Source organism: Misgurnus anguillicaudatus, chromosome 2 (genome assembly GCF_027580225.2).
Source record: "Misgurnus anguillicaudatus chromosome 2, ASM2758022v2, whole genome shotgun sequence".
In the NCBI taxonomy this organism is placed as follows: domain Eukaryota; kingdom Metazoa; phylum Chordata; class Actinopteri; order Cypriniformes; family Cobitidae; genus Misgurnus; species Misgurnus anguillicaudatus.
This window is the reverse complement of record NC_073338.2, coordinates 32,812,132-32,829,935: the sequence shown is the minus strand read 5'-3', so window position 1 is coordinate 32,829,935 and position 17,804 is coordinate 32,812,132. Positions and strand designations below refer to the sequence as shown.

The 17,804-nt window shown below is 34.9% G+C and overlaps 1 protein-coding gene across 1 annotated transcript in view; it reads right to left on the bottom strand.

Moving 5' to 3' along the window:
- Window positions 1-589: 589 nt before the first annotated feature.
- The window catches only part of tmtopsa (teleost multiple tissue opsin a), a 61,401-nt gene continuing 44,186 nt past the window's right edge, over window positions 590-17,804 (bottom strand). The window contains exon 4 of the mRNA XM_055202745.2: window positions 590-5,089. Within this exon, the coding sequence (XP_055058720.2) occupies window positions 4,838-5,089 (252 nt within the window). The 3' untranslated portion in view covers window positions 590-4,837. The remainder of the gene's footprint in view (window positions 5,090-17,804) is intronic.

Below are 17,804 nucleotides of genomic sequence, written 5' to 3'. Positions count from 1 at the left end.
AAAATACAATTACACCACTAGATGGGGGTAAATCCTACTTATTGTCCCTTTAAGAAACGCCGGTTGCAGTGTTGTCGTGTAGACTGTAATACCTGTGTTATTGCCTTGCGACGGCACTTTTGTTAGGCTTCTGATAGGACAAGGTGGCTTTATGATTTGGGTTATATCTGTGGCATGCTCTTGACAGTGCGTGATTGCGTGTTTTTGCTTTTTCATGTGGATGCAGATTTCTTTTAAACCGAGCATGTGTGGACGGGATTGTTTTGGAGGAAAATACCCGTGTCCGTGTGGACTAGGCCTAAAACATAACTGTTTTTATGAGATTACATGCCAAAAGTATGTGTAGTATGCTTCTGCGCACACAGAAAAAAGTTTACTTCAACATCTTCTTGTGCTCAAATTGTTTAAAATGGCTTGAAACATTTGCAAGATTTAAAAAACACATGCAAATGTTATTTATTTCCTGATTATGCATATTTGAGAGATTATTATTAAAGATAATATTATAATTTATGCGTGATATCTTCAGCTTTTCCACAATAGTTTGTCTCTTCTAACTGGGTGGGCCAGCCGTCAATCTGAGTGGGCCAGCGCCACCCTGGCCCTTATGTAGCCTTGCCACTGCTTCTCATATTCTTTGAGATGAGGCTTGACATAGCATATAAAAAGTGGTAATTATGTCGAAAATAAACTGATGTAGTTGCAAAATGTTTTAAAATGCCTAATGAAAGACTTGCTGACAAAAAACACTGGAATTAAGTTTCAGCTGCCAAAACTGCTGCGATATGCCCATGTGTTTGATTGCTGCTGTGTCACAGTCACTAGCATGTAAAAGTGATTATGCCCTTCAAAAAATGCTGTTTAATGGCCACAGCTATATCTGAAATGACACACAAGGAAAAAGCAGAAGTACTAGAGAAAAAAACAGATCACGACATTGCCGAGCTGCTATAGTGGCAGCATTTTAAAAGCATCATAGGGGTGCTTCAGAAAGAAGAGGAAGAAATATGCAGCTCCCTAAAAATATATATTTTTTATTCAATCATTGACAGTAGTTTAAAACAAGATCTTACATAATAAAATTAACATATTAATTAACATACTTCATGTACATTATAGAACACAACTTCTGAGCAAACCCAACATAATGTTTTCCTCTTGCGATCCATTGTATTAGGAAAAGCTGTAAATTAAATTACCAGGGAACACACAAATAAAAATCAACAAATGCATAAAGCTTATTGTTGTCAGGAAGAAACTGAAAAAAATAAACACACTCCCTTGTTTCTCTTATAACAACATATTAAGTCCTCGTCTTAGCAAAAGCTTTCAAATTAGTAAAAAGGCCTAATTGAGTCTTTTGAATGTTTTGAAGGTTCAGAGTAAATCCAAATGCAACAATACACAATAAAGTTAAATAGCTTAATTACAATTTAAAAAATGCACATTATATCCACATGTACAATTAAATAACTTATTGACCTGCATGTTTATTTGCTTCTTGCTTCTGTATTTTAACAGGTCTGAATTCTGAAGATAAAAACTGTTTGTTAGTTGTGACAAAAAAGAAAGAAAGAAATACTTGTTCAAAAAAAGCATCTAATTTAATCTTTTAGCAGGGTGGAGGGGGGATGAAAGAAAGCATATTTTGCCACTTTACCCTGAACCAAGACATGAAATATTTGACGTTAAGAGGACTTTGACGCATAGTAAACAGCACAGAGTGTCTCTAAAGAGTTCAACAGCACACAGTAATTACAGAGAAGAGCGGCAGTCAAATAACTATCATTTATACAGAATCAAAATAACAAGCATCAAATATAAGTACTGGCGTATACTGAATTCATAATGGGTGAAGAAAATGTCTTTCACCCAAACACATCTTTACTGTGTCTGAATCTGCTGGACTGGATGTGACAGTATGCTATTTCATTCCTAAAAATGATTTAACAGATAATGGATTTCAACTGTGGCTGTGCAAACTACTGTACAGTAAGTAGACATTTTCAAAGACAGAACTGTGCTGATGGGCTGATTTATTGACAGACACTGGCAAAACTCTCTGAAAACCTCTGGGAACCTGTTTGTTGTTCAGTTTAATTTCTTTTTAAGTCCTGCAAGTTACTCAACATCACCAGTGACCCCATATTGTTTCAGAGAACTTGCTACAGTGAATTGAAGTTCATTGAGTACATAAGATCTTTGATCTATGAACTCATTTTGCTTACTTTTTGTACTTACTTAGTCTATAACATATACAGTATGTGAACGGTTTCTTGAAAAGTTAAATTAATTAACTAACTTTAAATACAGTACGGTTTCACCTTTCTAACTGCTCAAGTGTGCAATGAACTAACCTGTGTAAAACAAGTTTGATTTGTTTCTGGGTGTCCTTTGACCATTTGCATTTAGTAGCCATGTTATTTAGTTTTAATCCCTTGTGAAATTGGTATAGTTGATAAGTCCAGACTTGTAAGTGCTAGCTGTTAAATCTTGTGTAAATAATATTCTGCTTTAAGATGCAAGGAAATTGAAGCAAATTTTGTCAGACATCAATAGTGTCTTGTTCTTAGAAAGACCTTGACTTTAAAGTGCTTAAAGTTGAACATTTTTAGATATCTGCATGGAGTCAAATGAAAATGTGCTTCTAGGCAGATGGGTCAATGACAAAACAAGCTCCTAAAAACATATGTTTTTGATTCAGGAATGATGTGTTTAGTTGTTATTTTTTTTCCACAATATTTTTATATTCAAGATATGCAGGTGGTACAAAAAAATCAGTCTATTTGCCAGATATAGTTTATTGCCATGTATTAAGTAAGGAATCATTGACGACGGGTCATTGAATTATAATAAAATAATGCACACCCAAGGTGCAATGTGTTACACTGTGGGTGTACATTATTTTCTTATAATTCAAAGGACCGGAGTCAACTATTCCTCTTATACCACGGTTACCACAAACATTGCTCTGGTGCCTATTTTTAAGACATTTGACAAGTTAGGTGTGCAGTTATCAGAAATTAATGCATACCCACAGAATATTTCTCACCCAATCAGAATACAGCATTCAACAGACCCGTGGTATAATTATTGTTAATGTTACTTAATGCCAATACAGTTATTCATGTTGGTTCATGATGCATTGATTAGTGTTAAAAGTTCAACCGAAAATGAAAATTCTGTCATATTTTAGTCACCCTCATGCTGGTCCATTCAACCCTCATTCAACCATGAATTTCTTTATTCTGTTGAACACAAAAGAAGATATTTTGATAAATGATGGTAACCACACAGTTGACTGTATATAGTATTTGTTTTTTCTACTATGTAATTCAATGGGTACAGTCAACTGCATGTGCTACAGCAGAGATGATTAATGCTTAAAAAAGCTTTTAAAAACATCTTATTCACTTTTTTGTTCAGTCAACACAGATTTACAAGTCATTTTAACTATATTTGTCTTGGCAATAAATGAGTTGCAAATTAAGTTGACTTAATTATCTGGCGAAACAATGATTAGTTGTACCATCTGACATTTTTTTTTTGACTGGAAGCATCAAATAATTGCAAAAAAGCATCATTAAATCATCATTTAAATGTACTGAAATGTTCAATAAACAAAACTTTTTAATCAAATTGTGCAAAAACATGCAAAGATTTTTTAAATACCCTTTTAGGAGCTTGTTTTGTCATCAACCTAAATCTCAAATCAGACACCAAAAATGAGTCAATTAAAAAAATAACTTCAAAGTCAAAAATTCTGTTGCTGTTGATGCTATCTTTGAAATCAAATGCAAGGGAGATCAGTGAATGTTGTAACATTTTGTATCTTTTTATCTTTATATTGAGCTGTGTATGTGTATATTAATGCCAATATTTATTTTTTCAGAAAAAAGTATTTTATCTCAGAAAAATCAAAAGTTATATAAACTAATAAACTAACTACATTAATTTATTGTAGCGCTGTTATCAAATGTAAATAAAAAATGTTAAAAGAGGACCACTGTGTTATAAAAACATATAAGCTAATCATTAAAAACTGTCCATCAAGGTGGTATTTAGTTTCCTGTCCTGCGTCTTGTTTTTTTTTTTTTGTGAAAATTTGTAAACCAAATTGTATCTAACACCTGTTGCAGACCCTTTACATTTGCACTTTATATTTTATATTTATACTTTATTAACAGACTGGACAAAACCATGCAGTGAATGGGGGGGTCATTTTGCCGGAAATGCATAACCCCAAATCGTCCTAACTTTACCCATTAGTAATGCCCCGACTGTTCAAACTAAATAGAATCACATTAGCGTACAGTATATCATTAGAACAAGAATGACAAAATCTTACAGCTTAGTCTGAAGTGGACTTCTGTGTCATTTTAGCGAACAAAAACTCTATACAACAAAAACACAGGATCTACAGTAAAAATTACATTCATCAGGCCTACATAGACAATCATCAAAAATGTATATGCAACTTCCCTATTTTATTTTATTTTTCTAAAAAATATACTGTATAGAAAAACACATTTTGTTTTATTCCACTCATAAAAGTTTTTAAAATATCCCTCAAAAACAGTTGCTGTGTACTGTATTGCGAATGTTGCTGAACATTTTAAAGTAAATAGCCTTCAACACCTGCAGAAAGTTTCAAAGAAAATTACGAACAGCTCAAATGACCATAATGACCTGTTGTTGGATGCCATAAACAGTCCCACTCTCATTTTGTCCTTTTCCATTCCGTTTGAATATTTTTCCATAACCCTGTAAAATCCTCCAAACCTCGCACTGCATTTCCCTCATTATGTGTGAAATGTTTCTTTACGTGCTGACATTTTCAGCCATTGTAATGGGCCACCAGGGCCACTACTACAGGCTTGACATTATCAACTGATGAAGGGCCCTGCTCCTCTCCTGGGTTTGCTTGGTTGGGGGCCATTGTTTGTCCAACTGATGCAACTACAAAAGTAAAGTTGTTGTCTATGTGCCGTCCGGGTCGAAAAGGTTTAGTTGCCTTTGAAGAACTTTTGACACTTGAACCTCTCTGGAGTTTGTCACATTGCACAAGAGCTCTGAAACACCTGTAGAACTGACATTGATACACCCAGACAAACAAACAAGAAATGCCATTAAGATACATCATAACAATAATGCATTCATAGTTGGTGTCATTTTTATTTCTAGAAGTTATATATGCATATAAAAAGCATCAGAATTAACACAATACTGTGTTCTACCTTGCACAATGTGTGAATTCAACATAAGAATTTATAATTGTAAATTTGATCTCATTTTCGGCTGAAATTCTCATTACCGCAATGTGTCCGGCTGTGTTTGAACATGCGTTATGTTGTAATTTAATCAAATTAACACAAAAATATTAAGAAAAAAAATAAATGGATGTTTTGCTAGACTACTTTAGATGACAGAAAAAATATTTACTGAATATTCATGTATAATAATAATGAAGAAAAATTAGGAAAATGATGTGTCCATGCCTGATGTTCTCATCCTCCGCAACACTTTTTGAGAACAGTTTAAGCACACATACAGAATTTTAATAAAGTTTGATTTTGAGTGACCAAGCACATGGACCAGTTACTTCAAGATGTCTACCAGGTAAGATAATTTTTTTACAGTTAATTTGAAATATTGTCTTGTCAGAATGCTTACACGACATTTTGATTATCATTACCGCAACAGATGCTTATTAAATTTTAATTTAATTAATAGAAGTATAATACTTTGATTTTAAATGCATGTGCAGAATCTCCAAATTATGTTCTTTCAGGTTTGTCATGTCATTTTGAAAATATGTCAGTGTTGATGTTTTCTGACTGTTGCGGTAATGAGATTTTTTAGGACAAATTTTTTTTTATTATATTACAAAAAGTGTTAAATGATAAGTAAAAGTTTTTTAATTAATGTTCCCATTTACTCCAGACTTTGTTTTTCAATGTCTGGGTGGGAAAAAAGTAAATTTAAGCAATTTTTACATTTTCATGCTTGACATTTTTAAAACCAAGTTTTCGTGAGAATCACCCATATAGTATCTCAACTATTTTTGTTTTTCTCAAAACTTTTTCATTTGACCTTGCACATGAAAACAGACTATTTAATGTGTGATTAATTTCAATACCTGCATGTAATAATAACAGCCTCATATCTCTGAGTCATTTCCTCATAGCAAATAAAGAATCAGCCCATTAACCATGGCCGGACAATTGCAACAATTATAGCTTTATTAGACATTGTGATTAAAAAAGCTTTTCTTTCCTCAAATTTTCCTCAGTGACATTTTACTTTGAAACAGAATGATTATACAATTTGCAATCAAATAATTGCTGTTAATGTACACTGGCTTGATCATTTCCAAAGCTGTAATTACTGTCAATTTTATCCGTTCTATTCAGATGAGAGAAAAATATGTGAAAAATGGTCATTGTTAATGGTGACAAAGGTTATCAAGCTCTGAAAGTAAAAATCACAGTTAGGTCAGGTGTTATAAAGCTGATACAGATGCAGACTTTAGTCTAGTATTTAATGGTGCTGTACCAATTACTGGATCTGTTTTCGTGTAACATAAATAATAGATATATAGGTTTAATGATGACGGGAGAAATCAAAAATACATATAAATGTTTTATGAAGATAAACAATATTACAAAGATCAAATCAATGTTTCATTCATTGACCTTTGAACACTTCGGGGATAGTGTGAAAGATGAAAGAAAGCAAATTTTAATAAAGTTTACATTAAATATCTCAAACTAAATAATGGTATTCTTTAGACAATATGATAGCTAGGTGTGAAAAGTCAATATTTCATGGCATTTACAGTAAGACATGGGATATGAATGTTTTTTTCATCTTGAGTGGCACAGTACAAATAAACTTCAATTTGTGATGTCACTTCCCTTAAGAAAACGTAGTGTACTTAGTATACGCTGTCTGCATCATGTATACTTCAGTCAACTACATTTTCTCAAGAAATGGAGGTGTACAGTGTTCACAAACAATGATCTGCTCAAACATGGAAATTCTGCAAAGATATATTGATATACCAAATGTTTTGGTACCCCTGGCTCTTAATTTATTATGTTACCTTCTTGAGCATCAGTGAGTTGTAATAGTTTTGTACGAGTCCCTCAATTGTTCTCAAATTGAAATCATATAATCAATGTTGGAAATTGTTTGTAATACATAATGCCAATGCTCCTGTTTCCCTTTCACTAGAAGTGAAGTTCTGCCACAAAGGAATTAATTAAATGTGTGTATTACACTTTTTTGTCTAATAAATCAAAAATCATGTAAACTTTTGAACTGTTATTTTATAAACGCAGTTATTATTCTGTGGTGTGACTTGATGTGCATCTGTAATGTGAAGGGCAGATTTTGAAATAGCAGATTATGTAAAGTTATGAGCTCAACTGTACTGTAGATATGGCAAAGTTACCACCCAAACAAAAAAAGTTCAAACTGAAGACCTAAAAGTTTCTTTATTTTGGCAGATGAGCAACTTTGAGTGCATTCAAGCAAGTATCTTGCTTTAATAGCAGCGGGAGTGGGAGAACCTGAGAATATTTGCGTGTAATCATTTTTCTGTCTCTGGAGATAAGCTTTGTTATGTAAACTTCAATTTTGCAATTTATTATGAACTTTATTAAATACCTTGCGAGGAAATCATAAAGCATTTCGTTCCTGCACCAGGCCCAGCTGCCATCCAACATTTATTATAACATCGATGCTACTTAATTTGAAAGAATAAAATCTCAGATGTCGCAAACTACTCCCCAACTGTGAGAGATATTAAATATCGATGGCTCTAGGAACACCGATTCAATCAGTGCTCTCATATACATAAATGAAATGCAAATGTTTTGAGTAGGGAATGTTATTCATCAGACCCTCAAATCTGTCATACTGCATGCACATTACAGTACATCAATATTTAAAAGTAAAAAAATACAGACTCAATAGTTAAACACTCTAAAAATAGCTGGGGAATATCATCGTCCCATGTTGGGTAAATATTGGACAAAACACATGCTGGGTTAAAAATTACCTGATGCTAACCCATTGAACAACAACATCGGATCAGTTTTAATCCAGCAGTGTGTTCAACTGTCCAATATTTACCCAACATGGGTCAAAAATAACCCAGCCATTTTTAGAGTGAAGTATGCACTGAATTTAATATATGTTTAAATTAGGGCTGGGCATAAATTAATCTAGATTAATCTCATACAAAATCAAAGTATTTTTTGGGTAATATATGACTTTGTGCTGTGTGTAAATATTATGTATATTTAAACACACACACACTCACATATACATACATACATACATACATACACATATATATATATATATATATATATATATATATATATATATATATATATATATATATATATATATATATATATATATATATATATATATATATATAAAGAAATGTTTTAATTATATATCATTTTTTATTTATACATAATATTGAATATAAATAAATATTTATACACATGTAAATGTTTCTGAAATACATACACGAATGTGTGTCAGAAACTTTCTCTAACAGAATTCAGGTGTGGGTGGGGAAGGCCAAATAACTTCCATATTATTTATGCTATTCATCTGAACTTTTATATTTGTGTACCTTAAGTCAGAAGCAGCAGATTTTAAACAAAATCAGATCTAACCGGCTTAATATATTCTGTCCACGTGGACCATATCCTGTAGAAGGTGTATCTCTGCACTTTAAAGGACAAGTTCTGTATTTTGCACTTGAAGCCCTGTTTTCGGTTTGTTTGATTAAATAGAGCGGTTTTGACTGAGGTTTGGACATGTGATGCTGGCCCGAGAGTTTTCGGGTGTTTCTTGTGTCGCCTCCCACCTCTATAGTGGCTGTATAGGTGCACTGGAACAATCCTTCATAAAATGCATTGAACTTTCGTTTACAAAGATGTGAAACTCACCGAGTGGTCAGGGGTGTTCACTGATATGCTCACACAAAAATCGCTGCAAAAGATGCTTTTAGTGATGCTTTAAGTCCTTTAAGTGAAAATTATAGTTTTCCATTGTGTAGATCTCTTTCACAATGTTTATCCAGTCCTCAGTTGTTGGTGGTCCTTTTTACTTGCTGCCAAAGAGGATGTACGGTATAAAAGTTTCTTGTCCTTCGAGTCCAATTTATCCCTTAATATATTACTTAGATACAGGGTTTTACAAGTAAATGGAAAGACAAATGCAAAAATATTCTGTATATGCTCATGAATTCTAGACCAATACTGAGATATAACTTGGCAGTCCAAAAAATGTGAAAATGGTTGGCACCAACCAGCCCGCATCTCCAAACATCTCCAAAGCCCTGATACCTTTTTTGAGCAGGAGTGATGAAAAATCTCCTCATATTTTCCCAACAAAATTCACGCCATACATTAGATCCAGACTTCACTTTTACATAATGTGTGCTGTCTTTTTTACACTGCAGGATGCCATTGTGTAACCTGGATATAATTTTATTGTGTGTTCCTAATTTTGTAGTACATAATACATAATAATTACACACAGCACAAACCCATATGTTATGCAAAAAAGAACTTTTATTTTGTATGAGATTAGTCTAGATTAATTTATGCCCAGCACTAGTTTAAATTATAGCCACAGAGTTATCAAACAGTATAAGCCAAAACTCACCAGAGATGTTCTGTTCCAGTGTTCTCTTGATGGTTGTTGCTGGCCAAAAATTGTTACTTGAATCTGTACAGCATTTTTAGTCTTCAACTCGCCTCAACTCACAGTTTCCATAGATACGGGCTGGGAGGAATTGAAGACTGAAAATGACATACAGGAGAATCTTTCTTCATTGACTGGTGCTGAATATCCTAAAATATCACTCATTGATAACCATTTGTACAACATGGAACACTATGTATTTCTGTATATTGATGCCAACAACTCTAAGGGGCGATTTCCCATGCAGGGCTTATCCTAGTCCCAGACTAAAATGCATGTTTAAGCTGCCTTAATTTAAAAACACCATAGTTATGTCTCAAGATGCAAACCTGTATTGTTTTTTGTAAGGTTTGTATGTAAAAACTGCTTAAATATCGTAGAATAACTAAGGCCTAGTCCTGGATTAATCTAAACCCTGTCCAAGAAAATGCCCTATAAGTGGTTCGTATATATACACACCCTTTTAAATGACAGGCTATTTCAGATACATCCAAGTGTATTAATAACAAGTCCATAAAATGTTTAATAAAAAATTAATTTTCTGAATCCCTCTTAAGAATGTCAGTTATGATTAGCATGAGCTGTATGGTTTGGTCTAGATTGGAACAGTTCACCCATATTGTTTAACAGCAACAAATGCCAGTCAGTCAGCATGGTCATTCTATTGAAATTTGCTGAAATAGTTAAAGGGATAGTTCTCCCAAAAATGAAATTTTGTCATAATTTACTCACTCTCATGTTGTAATAAACACAAAGGAAGATATTTTGAGAATTTGTAACCAACTTGTTTGTGGACCCCATTAACTTCCATAGTAATCTTTTTCCTACTATAGAAGTGAATGGGGTCCACAAACGGTTTGGTTACAAAAGGGAGTCGGGCCAAAACACACTTGTAGCCAATGAGCAGTAATGGGCGTGTCTACTAACCAACATCATTGCCTGGGTTGCGTATGTGTGGGGCGGGTCTATCAAAAGAAGTTAGGGTCGTGTTTGTTTAGGTGATTTTTAAATATCAACATCGGCTTTCAGAGATCATGCACCCCACCTTTAAAGGATGAAAAAAACATCTATTGCATGTCTGTATTTTAACTAAAACACATCCTCTGAGGACCAGTGGCGCCCCCAAGGGGGGGCCCCCATAAAAGTCACTGGCCCCCCCAGTGGCCCCCCCAAACGGAATGAGATTTTTATCTTTATGAGATGAGATTTTTATATTTAAATAATAATAGTAATATGTATTCATTAAAAGCAGTATGTAAAAAATAAAATACATTTGTATAATGTGTTAAATAGAATACGATCTTAACCCCTCCCCTCCCCTCTCCTTTACCCGCAAAGCCATCCATGTGACGTGCATGTGTCATCCTGTTCGCTCCTGTTCTGCATTGCATGCATTAAAGAAGTAGAAAGTTGGAGACGAAACTCACAAGCTAGTAAGTAAAACTCAGTTAATTATAGGCTATATAAAGCATATTGTTTCAAGCTTAGATAATCACTGTCAGGGTTTAAATTGGGCTGGGGCCGTCCGGGGCTAAACCCCGGCACCAGAGACGTCATGCCCAATCAAACTGACCCTCGGTTTTTTGAGCCAACTGGATTTTGCAGGCAACCTTAAAATCAAAGAAGCATCCATTAATCTGTTACTTGTTTTTTAATCTGTTTATTATGCGCAACATTATCAATTCTGTGTTGTATCCTTGTCACTTTTCGGAGATTTTCGCCGTTTTGATCGTCTTACATTGGCTATCTGAGTAATTAAAATGTCTAAGAAACGCTCACAACATTTCCAAACCCCAGTACGGTAATGTGCAGTTTACCTCCTCTATGTAGAAAATGTATGGTTTAAAATGTGACTGTCTCGAAGTTATATTAGTAGAGATTTCTAGATTCATCTTCTTGGTCCAACAGCAAAGTTCGCCAGAGTTCACGGGGCGAGGAATCACACATGCTCACATATGAGGTAACATTTAATGCAAAAGTACGTTCCTCATATAATTTTATCTAAACATATATTTCTAAATCGTTATTGAACATTAAACTCAATCACGTGGCTATAGCTTATGTCATTTTCGTTGTTTATATACTTTATGGATTTAAAATTACATAAATTTTAGGATAATGCAGTTGATTTGGAAAATGTATTAATGACACAATTAAACAAGTCATTAAACAAAACGTAAATAAACAACACATTCCGTTTCAGATGTAAATATGATGCCAATATGTAATTATTCCGACTGAATAGTATTTGATAGTTAGTCAACGCTTTTCTTTTGGAGGTTTTTGCATGAACGCAGGGGCGCTCAAATTGTTAAAAATGTAAGTGCCATGGAAAAGACTGAAAGCTCTATTATATTTTGTTTGATGTTTGTGTATGCACAAATTTCTGTGAACTGTGCACACTGCCCCTTTAAAAAAATGGTGCATGACGCCCCTGCCCAGCACATAGGCTGAAGGTCTCGCTCTACTCTTGCCCGTGTACCCGAGAGAGAGAGAGAGAAAGAGAGAGGGGTAAGATTGGTGCCCACGTCGAGAAAACTTAAGACTAGAAACGTGTTAAGGACTAAAGTATGTCACTCGTCTAATTACAGTATGTTAACTGGATAACACTGGATATAACTCATTGTATAGTTTAATAAAATAATGTATTTTAATTACACAAATCAAAAGTTGATCGATAGATACTCATCTTTGATAGATTAATACTATTCCACCATCTGATCTTTAAATTATTTGCAGTTTTTATTTGTCTCTAATAAATCATATACTAGTAATACTGCAAGTAGCATTAAAAGCAAAGGGAAAACTGTTGACCATTACATTCAGGCATAATACATTTTTTAATTATGCCACCCTAAGATTTGTACTGGCCCCTTTGTGCCCCCCCATGAAAACAATCCTGGGGGCGCCACTGCTGAGGACATAGATAAAAAATGACTTGTAAACTACTATATGACCTTTCAGTTTTAAACATACCAACAGGATCCTGTTCAAGGAGGTCCTTCAGACAGCAGATGAAAGCTTTTGAAAGTAGGACATAAGTTATGATCTGTTATCACATCTGACAAGAGTGACTGTGAACTTTTTTGAGAGGTCTGTCTCAATGACAGGCATGATTTTACATGCTGCCATGTAGTTTCTTTGTTGTTTTGGCTTCTGATCCATCTGTATGCGGTGGGCATGACTTCTTTTCTGAACTCTTTCAAGTTTGCTCAATTTAAACAAAGCTACTCACAGCAGAGCTCTGTTTCTAGCGCAAGGTCAGTTTGTCGTACTGCATTGTACAATTACCTTCTCAACAAACTTCTCAAGGAAACACATAAGAGTTTTTCTTCACTGAAATATGTGGGAGTACAGTAGGAAGCTTAAAGCAAGACAAACGATTAATTAACTTTCGCCAAATAAATGTACTGCAGCAGTGTTTAAATATAAGGGATAACAATATCTGTATTTCTGCATAGGATCTCAATTTCAACAAAGATAAATGGATGTGTTTGGTATAATGCTGATTCATAAATGAACAGGAATCAGTGTGAAGTAAAAAGAAACAAAATGGGCAGATCAAACTAACAAATAACGTATAAAACAAATCACCATAAAACCATTAAAACTGCTAGACTAAAAAGGAAGAGGAAATAACTAGTTTGATGTGTAAGTAGTTCTTGTCCAAGTCTTTCCCATGATGTTAGGTCACGTCAACTTAACTTCTAATGTGTTGTGAGTGGTTTTGTATCATGTTTGAAGTGGTTGTTAGGGTATGCTGAGTAGTTGCTGACTAATAATATTATTGGACATGCAGTTTAGGTTAAGATTAAGAATAGTAATGGAATAGTTCATACAAACATCAAACAATACTCTGTAAAGTGCTATTTACTTTCATGCCATTCCACACTGAAAATCAAGGTCTTTGCTGCTGTAACATGGCTATTAAAAGTAACCAAGGGGACTCTTTTCGAGCAGTGCGTAATATCATTGCACCTACTGCAGCCATGTTCCAGCAGCAAAGTCCTTGATTATTACACCAGAATGAGAGTATAGTTCCTAGCCATATCTGCTTAGAAAATCCCAACCTTTAATTTTCCATCAGTGTAACTACAGGAGAGTCAAGTTTTAAATAGGAAAAATATCAAAACGTTTTGATTATTTTTTAGCGCGATGCTAATGATCTAATCATATTCAATGGATTATGCTAAGCTATGCTATAAGTAGTAGCGCCAGACCCGGATGTTGGCTGAATGGATTCCAAAACGGTAAAAATCAAACGTTTAACTCTAGGGAAGCTGGAAAATAAGCATATTTTCAAAAAAAGTGGTGGATCCAACATGCAAAATTTAAGTTATGATTGCTTGACTTTTTAAGTACAAACAGCATTAGGGCTTTCAGTGCAAATGTATGACTTTATTTCTTCATTCCTAAAACCAATTTTAGGAAATGTAATAATAATCAGATCTGTTCAATTTTTCTAAATGAGCTAAAAATAGTGAGAATTTTCTCTCACAAATACAGTTTTGTTTCAAAAAACGTATATAAACCCACAGGAGTCCTCAGTGGATTACTTGAGTAATTAATGTACTGTATGTGCTTTTTGGAGCATTGCATGTTGACGTCCCTTCTTGTTGACGTTCGAAGTGTTTTCAAACAAAACGGAGCGTAGCTGACTCCTCCCCTCCCCCTCCCTTCTGTGTTTTCTGAACGAGTCATGAACGCGCCCAGCCCCCACTCCCAAATCCTTTCTTGTCGTTTATTGGCTGGAACACTTTGTTATGTTTCGTGGTGGTAGGTTTGAACACTTTGTTTTTGTTGCAGTTTGCGAAGCCTGAGCTGTCTACAGAGACCGCGGTTTTTTACGGTGTGTTCAGAAGAAATGCAGCTAGCAGATAGTAAGGAGATGTTTACTGTATGAAACAAAAAAATGTTTTATGGCCTTAAACGCGTGAATTCGCTTAGAGCACCTTTAAGCCACCAAGCTATAAAGCTTTTAAAGTCTCAAAGGACTCTTTGAGCAAGATGGCGGCACGCATGCAGACAGGTGCTGCTGTCACCGTTTACTCAAACAATGCTGCTAACTACACAAAACCCTTGTCTTCATATAAAACTGACTCATGCCATTTTATACCATCAAGGCAAAGTGCTACGATCACTAAAAAGTTGTTTGTAGCAAGTTTAGTCTTTGTGGTACTCTTACTTTCTGTGCGATGTTGTTGTGCCGGTTCAGCTGAGCTTGGAAAATCTCAGCGCGGCATCAGACCAAATGCATCGAGCCAACATGCTATGTACGAAGCCCTGCTAAACAAAGGCCAAGCTACCCTACCAAACCATACAGGTATTCGAAGGAAAACAAAATTAAGACGGCCCTACCAGGATGTCTTTTTGTTGTTGACGATTCTTCTCCTGGCTGGAGATGTCGAGTCTAACCCTGGTCCGTATGGATTCGGTGTTGGTGACGTCGGCTTCCCCGACGTGCATGGCGGTCGCCTGGGTCCTACATTGGATTACGGGGGGGACAACACCACCAATTGGAGTTTGAATGTAAGAGGAGGCCGAGGATCGTGCGGGTACTCGTTGATGTCGTCGATGGACGTCATGATGCAGTCTTCCCTGGATGCGCTGGGTCCATGTGTGGCCTCCGGTTTGGATTCCTCCGGTTTGGATCCCACCTCACACGGAACACCACGTGAGGACCATCTCGGAATTCCGACGCATGTAAGCGGAGAGCTTCCATCGCTCATGCCATCGACATTGGGGATTTCTACACCGGTAAAGCGGCTTTGTGATAGACGAAAACTTACTGATCTTAATCCAGCCATTAGCAAACATCGTAAGTTTACATTTTTCCAGACATTAAACCATGCAAAACTAATGTGGGACCCACGCTCTAAACCAGGAGGATTATTAGGCGGACACATTAATATCCGTAGTATGGTCTCAAAGAGCGATCAAATGGAACATTTACTAAACAATTCTAATCTGGATTTTCTTGGTGTCTCAGAAACGTGGTTAAATACATCTTCTCCAGAGGCAGCGGTTAATGTATCTGGATATAATGTTTTTAGAAAGGACAGAGACAAGGGGCGAGGGGGAGGCGTATTAATCTATGTGAAAGATACGATTAAATGTAATTTGATTGAATGGTCACCCGTATTAGATATTGAATGCCTTGGGTTGAATGTTTGGTTATCCCCTGAAATGTCGTTTATTTTAATTTGTCTGTATCGTCCTCCTTCATCTACCATTGCCTTTTATGATAATTTACACAATTTGTTAAAACAATGTCAAGAAAGAAAAGAACTAATTTTAATGGGAGATTTTAATATAAACTGGGAAAATAACTCTGATCGGAAAAAACTTAAAGACCTTACAGATAAATTTAATCTTACCCAGTTAGTTTGTGGTCCTACCCGGATCACTCATTCAACTCAGACGCAAATTGATTTAATGTTTACTAACAGACCGGAAAGGATAATAAAATCATATAATTTACTAACAGGTTTATCCGACCATAATATAACAATACTGGGAAGGAAACTTACCAAAAAACGATTTAAGAATACAATTACAGGGAAAAAATATCATCTGAATATACCTAAAAATGATATGGATAATTTTAAATCTGCTTTAAATGAAATAAATTGGACAGATCTTTTTGCTTTTGAAGATATGGAGAACAGCTGTAATATGTTTTTAAGCACTATTAATAATATAATATCTTCATATACCAAAAGAATGACATACAGACCAAGACGGAAAAATGTCCCACCATGGCTTAACGAGGCTATTTGGAAACTGATGAGGGACAGGGACTACTCACTAAAGATTGCACTTAAGTCAGGACTCAGATGTGATTGGTATAGCTATATATCTCTTAGAAATAGAGTAGTAGGGAACATAAGGAAAGCCAAAGCAGATTTTTATATAAAAGTCATTGATGATGCAAGGGGAGATGGGAAAGTAATATGGAACAATCTTAATAAATTAATTGGGAAAGATACTCCGCACTATGCACAGGACCTTGAGTTGAAATTAAATGGAATTATAACTAGAGAGGATAATATTATAGCAAATACTTTTAACAATTTTTTTATTCAATCAGTTGAGGAATTGGCGCAGAATTGTATTGCTAGTAATATAGTGAACATTCCTATTGATATTGACAAACCTGTTTTTAGAATTAAACAAATTAGTGAACTTGAAGTAGAGAACACTATAAACTCATTAAGAAGTTCAAAAGCTAAAGATGCCTATGGTTTTGATTCGGTATTTTTTAAAACTCATAAACAGTTTTTAATTAAACCTCTTACACACCTAATCAATTTATCTATTACACAAGGTACTTTTCCAAGTTCCTGGAAAACAGCTGTGGTAACCCCCATTTTTAAGGGCGGTGATAAAACACTGGTGGAGAATTATAGGCCCATCAGTATACTACCCATAATATCCAAGGTAGCGGAGAAATGGGTGGCAAAACAGCTGATTACTCATCTTAGTAAAGGCGATACACCATTACACCCAATGCAGTTTGGCTTTCGAAGTAATCACTCCACAGAAACAGCCAATTGCTTTTTTATTGAGAATATTAAAATGAATTTAGATAAAGGAGGCGTGGTAGGTGCAATATTTTTAGATTTTAAAAAAGCTTTTGACACCGTCGATCATGACGTTCTTTTATCAAAACTTTCTTATTTTAATTTTTCAGGGAATGCAATCAAATGGATGACATCATATTTAACTGACAGAAAACAATGCACACGTATTAAGAATACCCAATCTACTTATCTAAATTGTAAAATAGGTGTTCCTCAAGGATCTATTCTTGGACCTCTTCTGTTCACTCTTTATATAAATGACCTGCCCACTGTTTGTCCATCTGTACATTTACAAATGTATGCAGATGACACAGTCCTCTATGTACATGCAAAAAACAAACAACAAGCTGCACACAAACTAACTGAGGCTATGAGCAAGGTATCTATTTGGTTATCTAATTCACACTTGCACCTGAATTTAAGTAAAACAGTATGTATGTATTTTACAAAACAAATCACAGTGTCTCCTGATCCTGAGGTAATAGT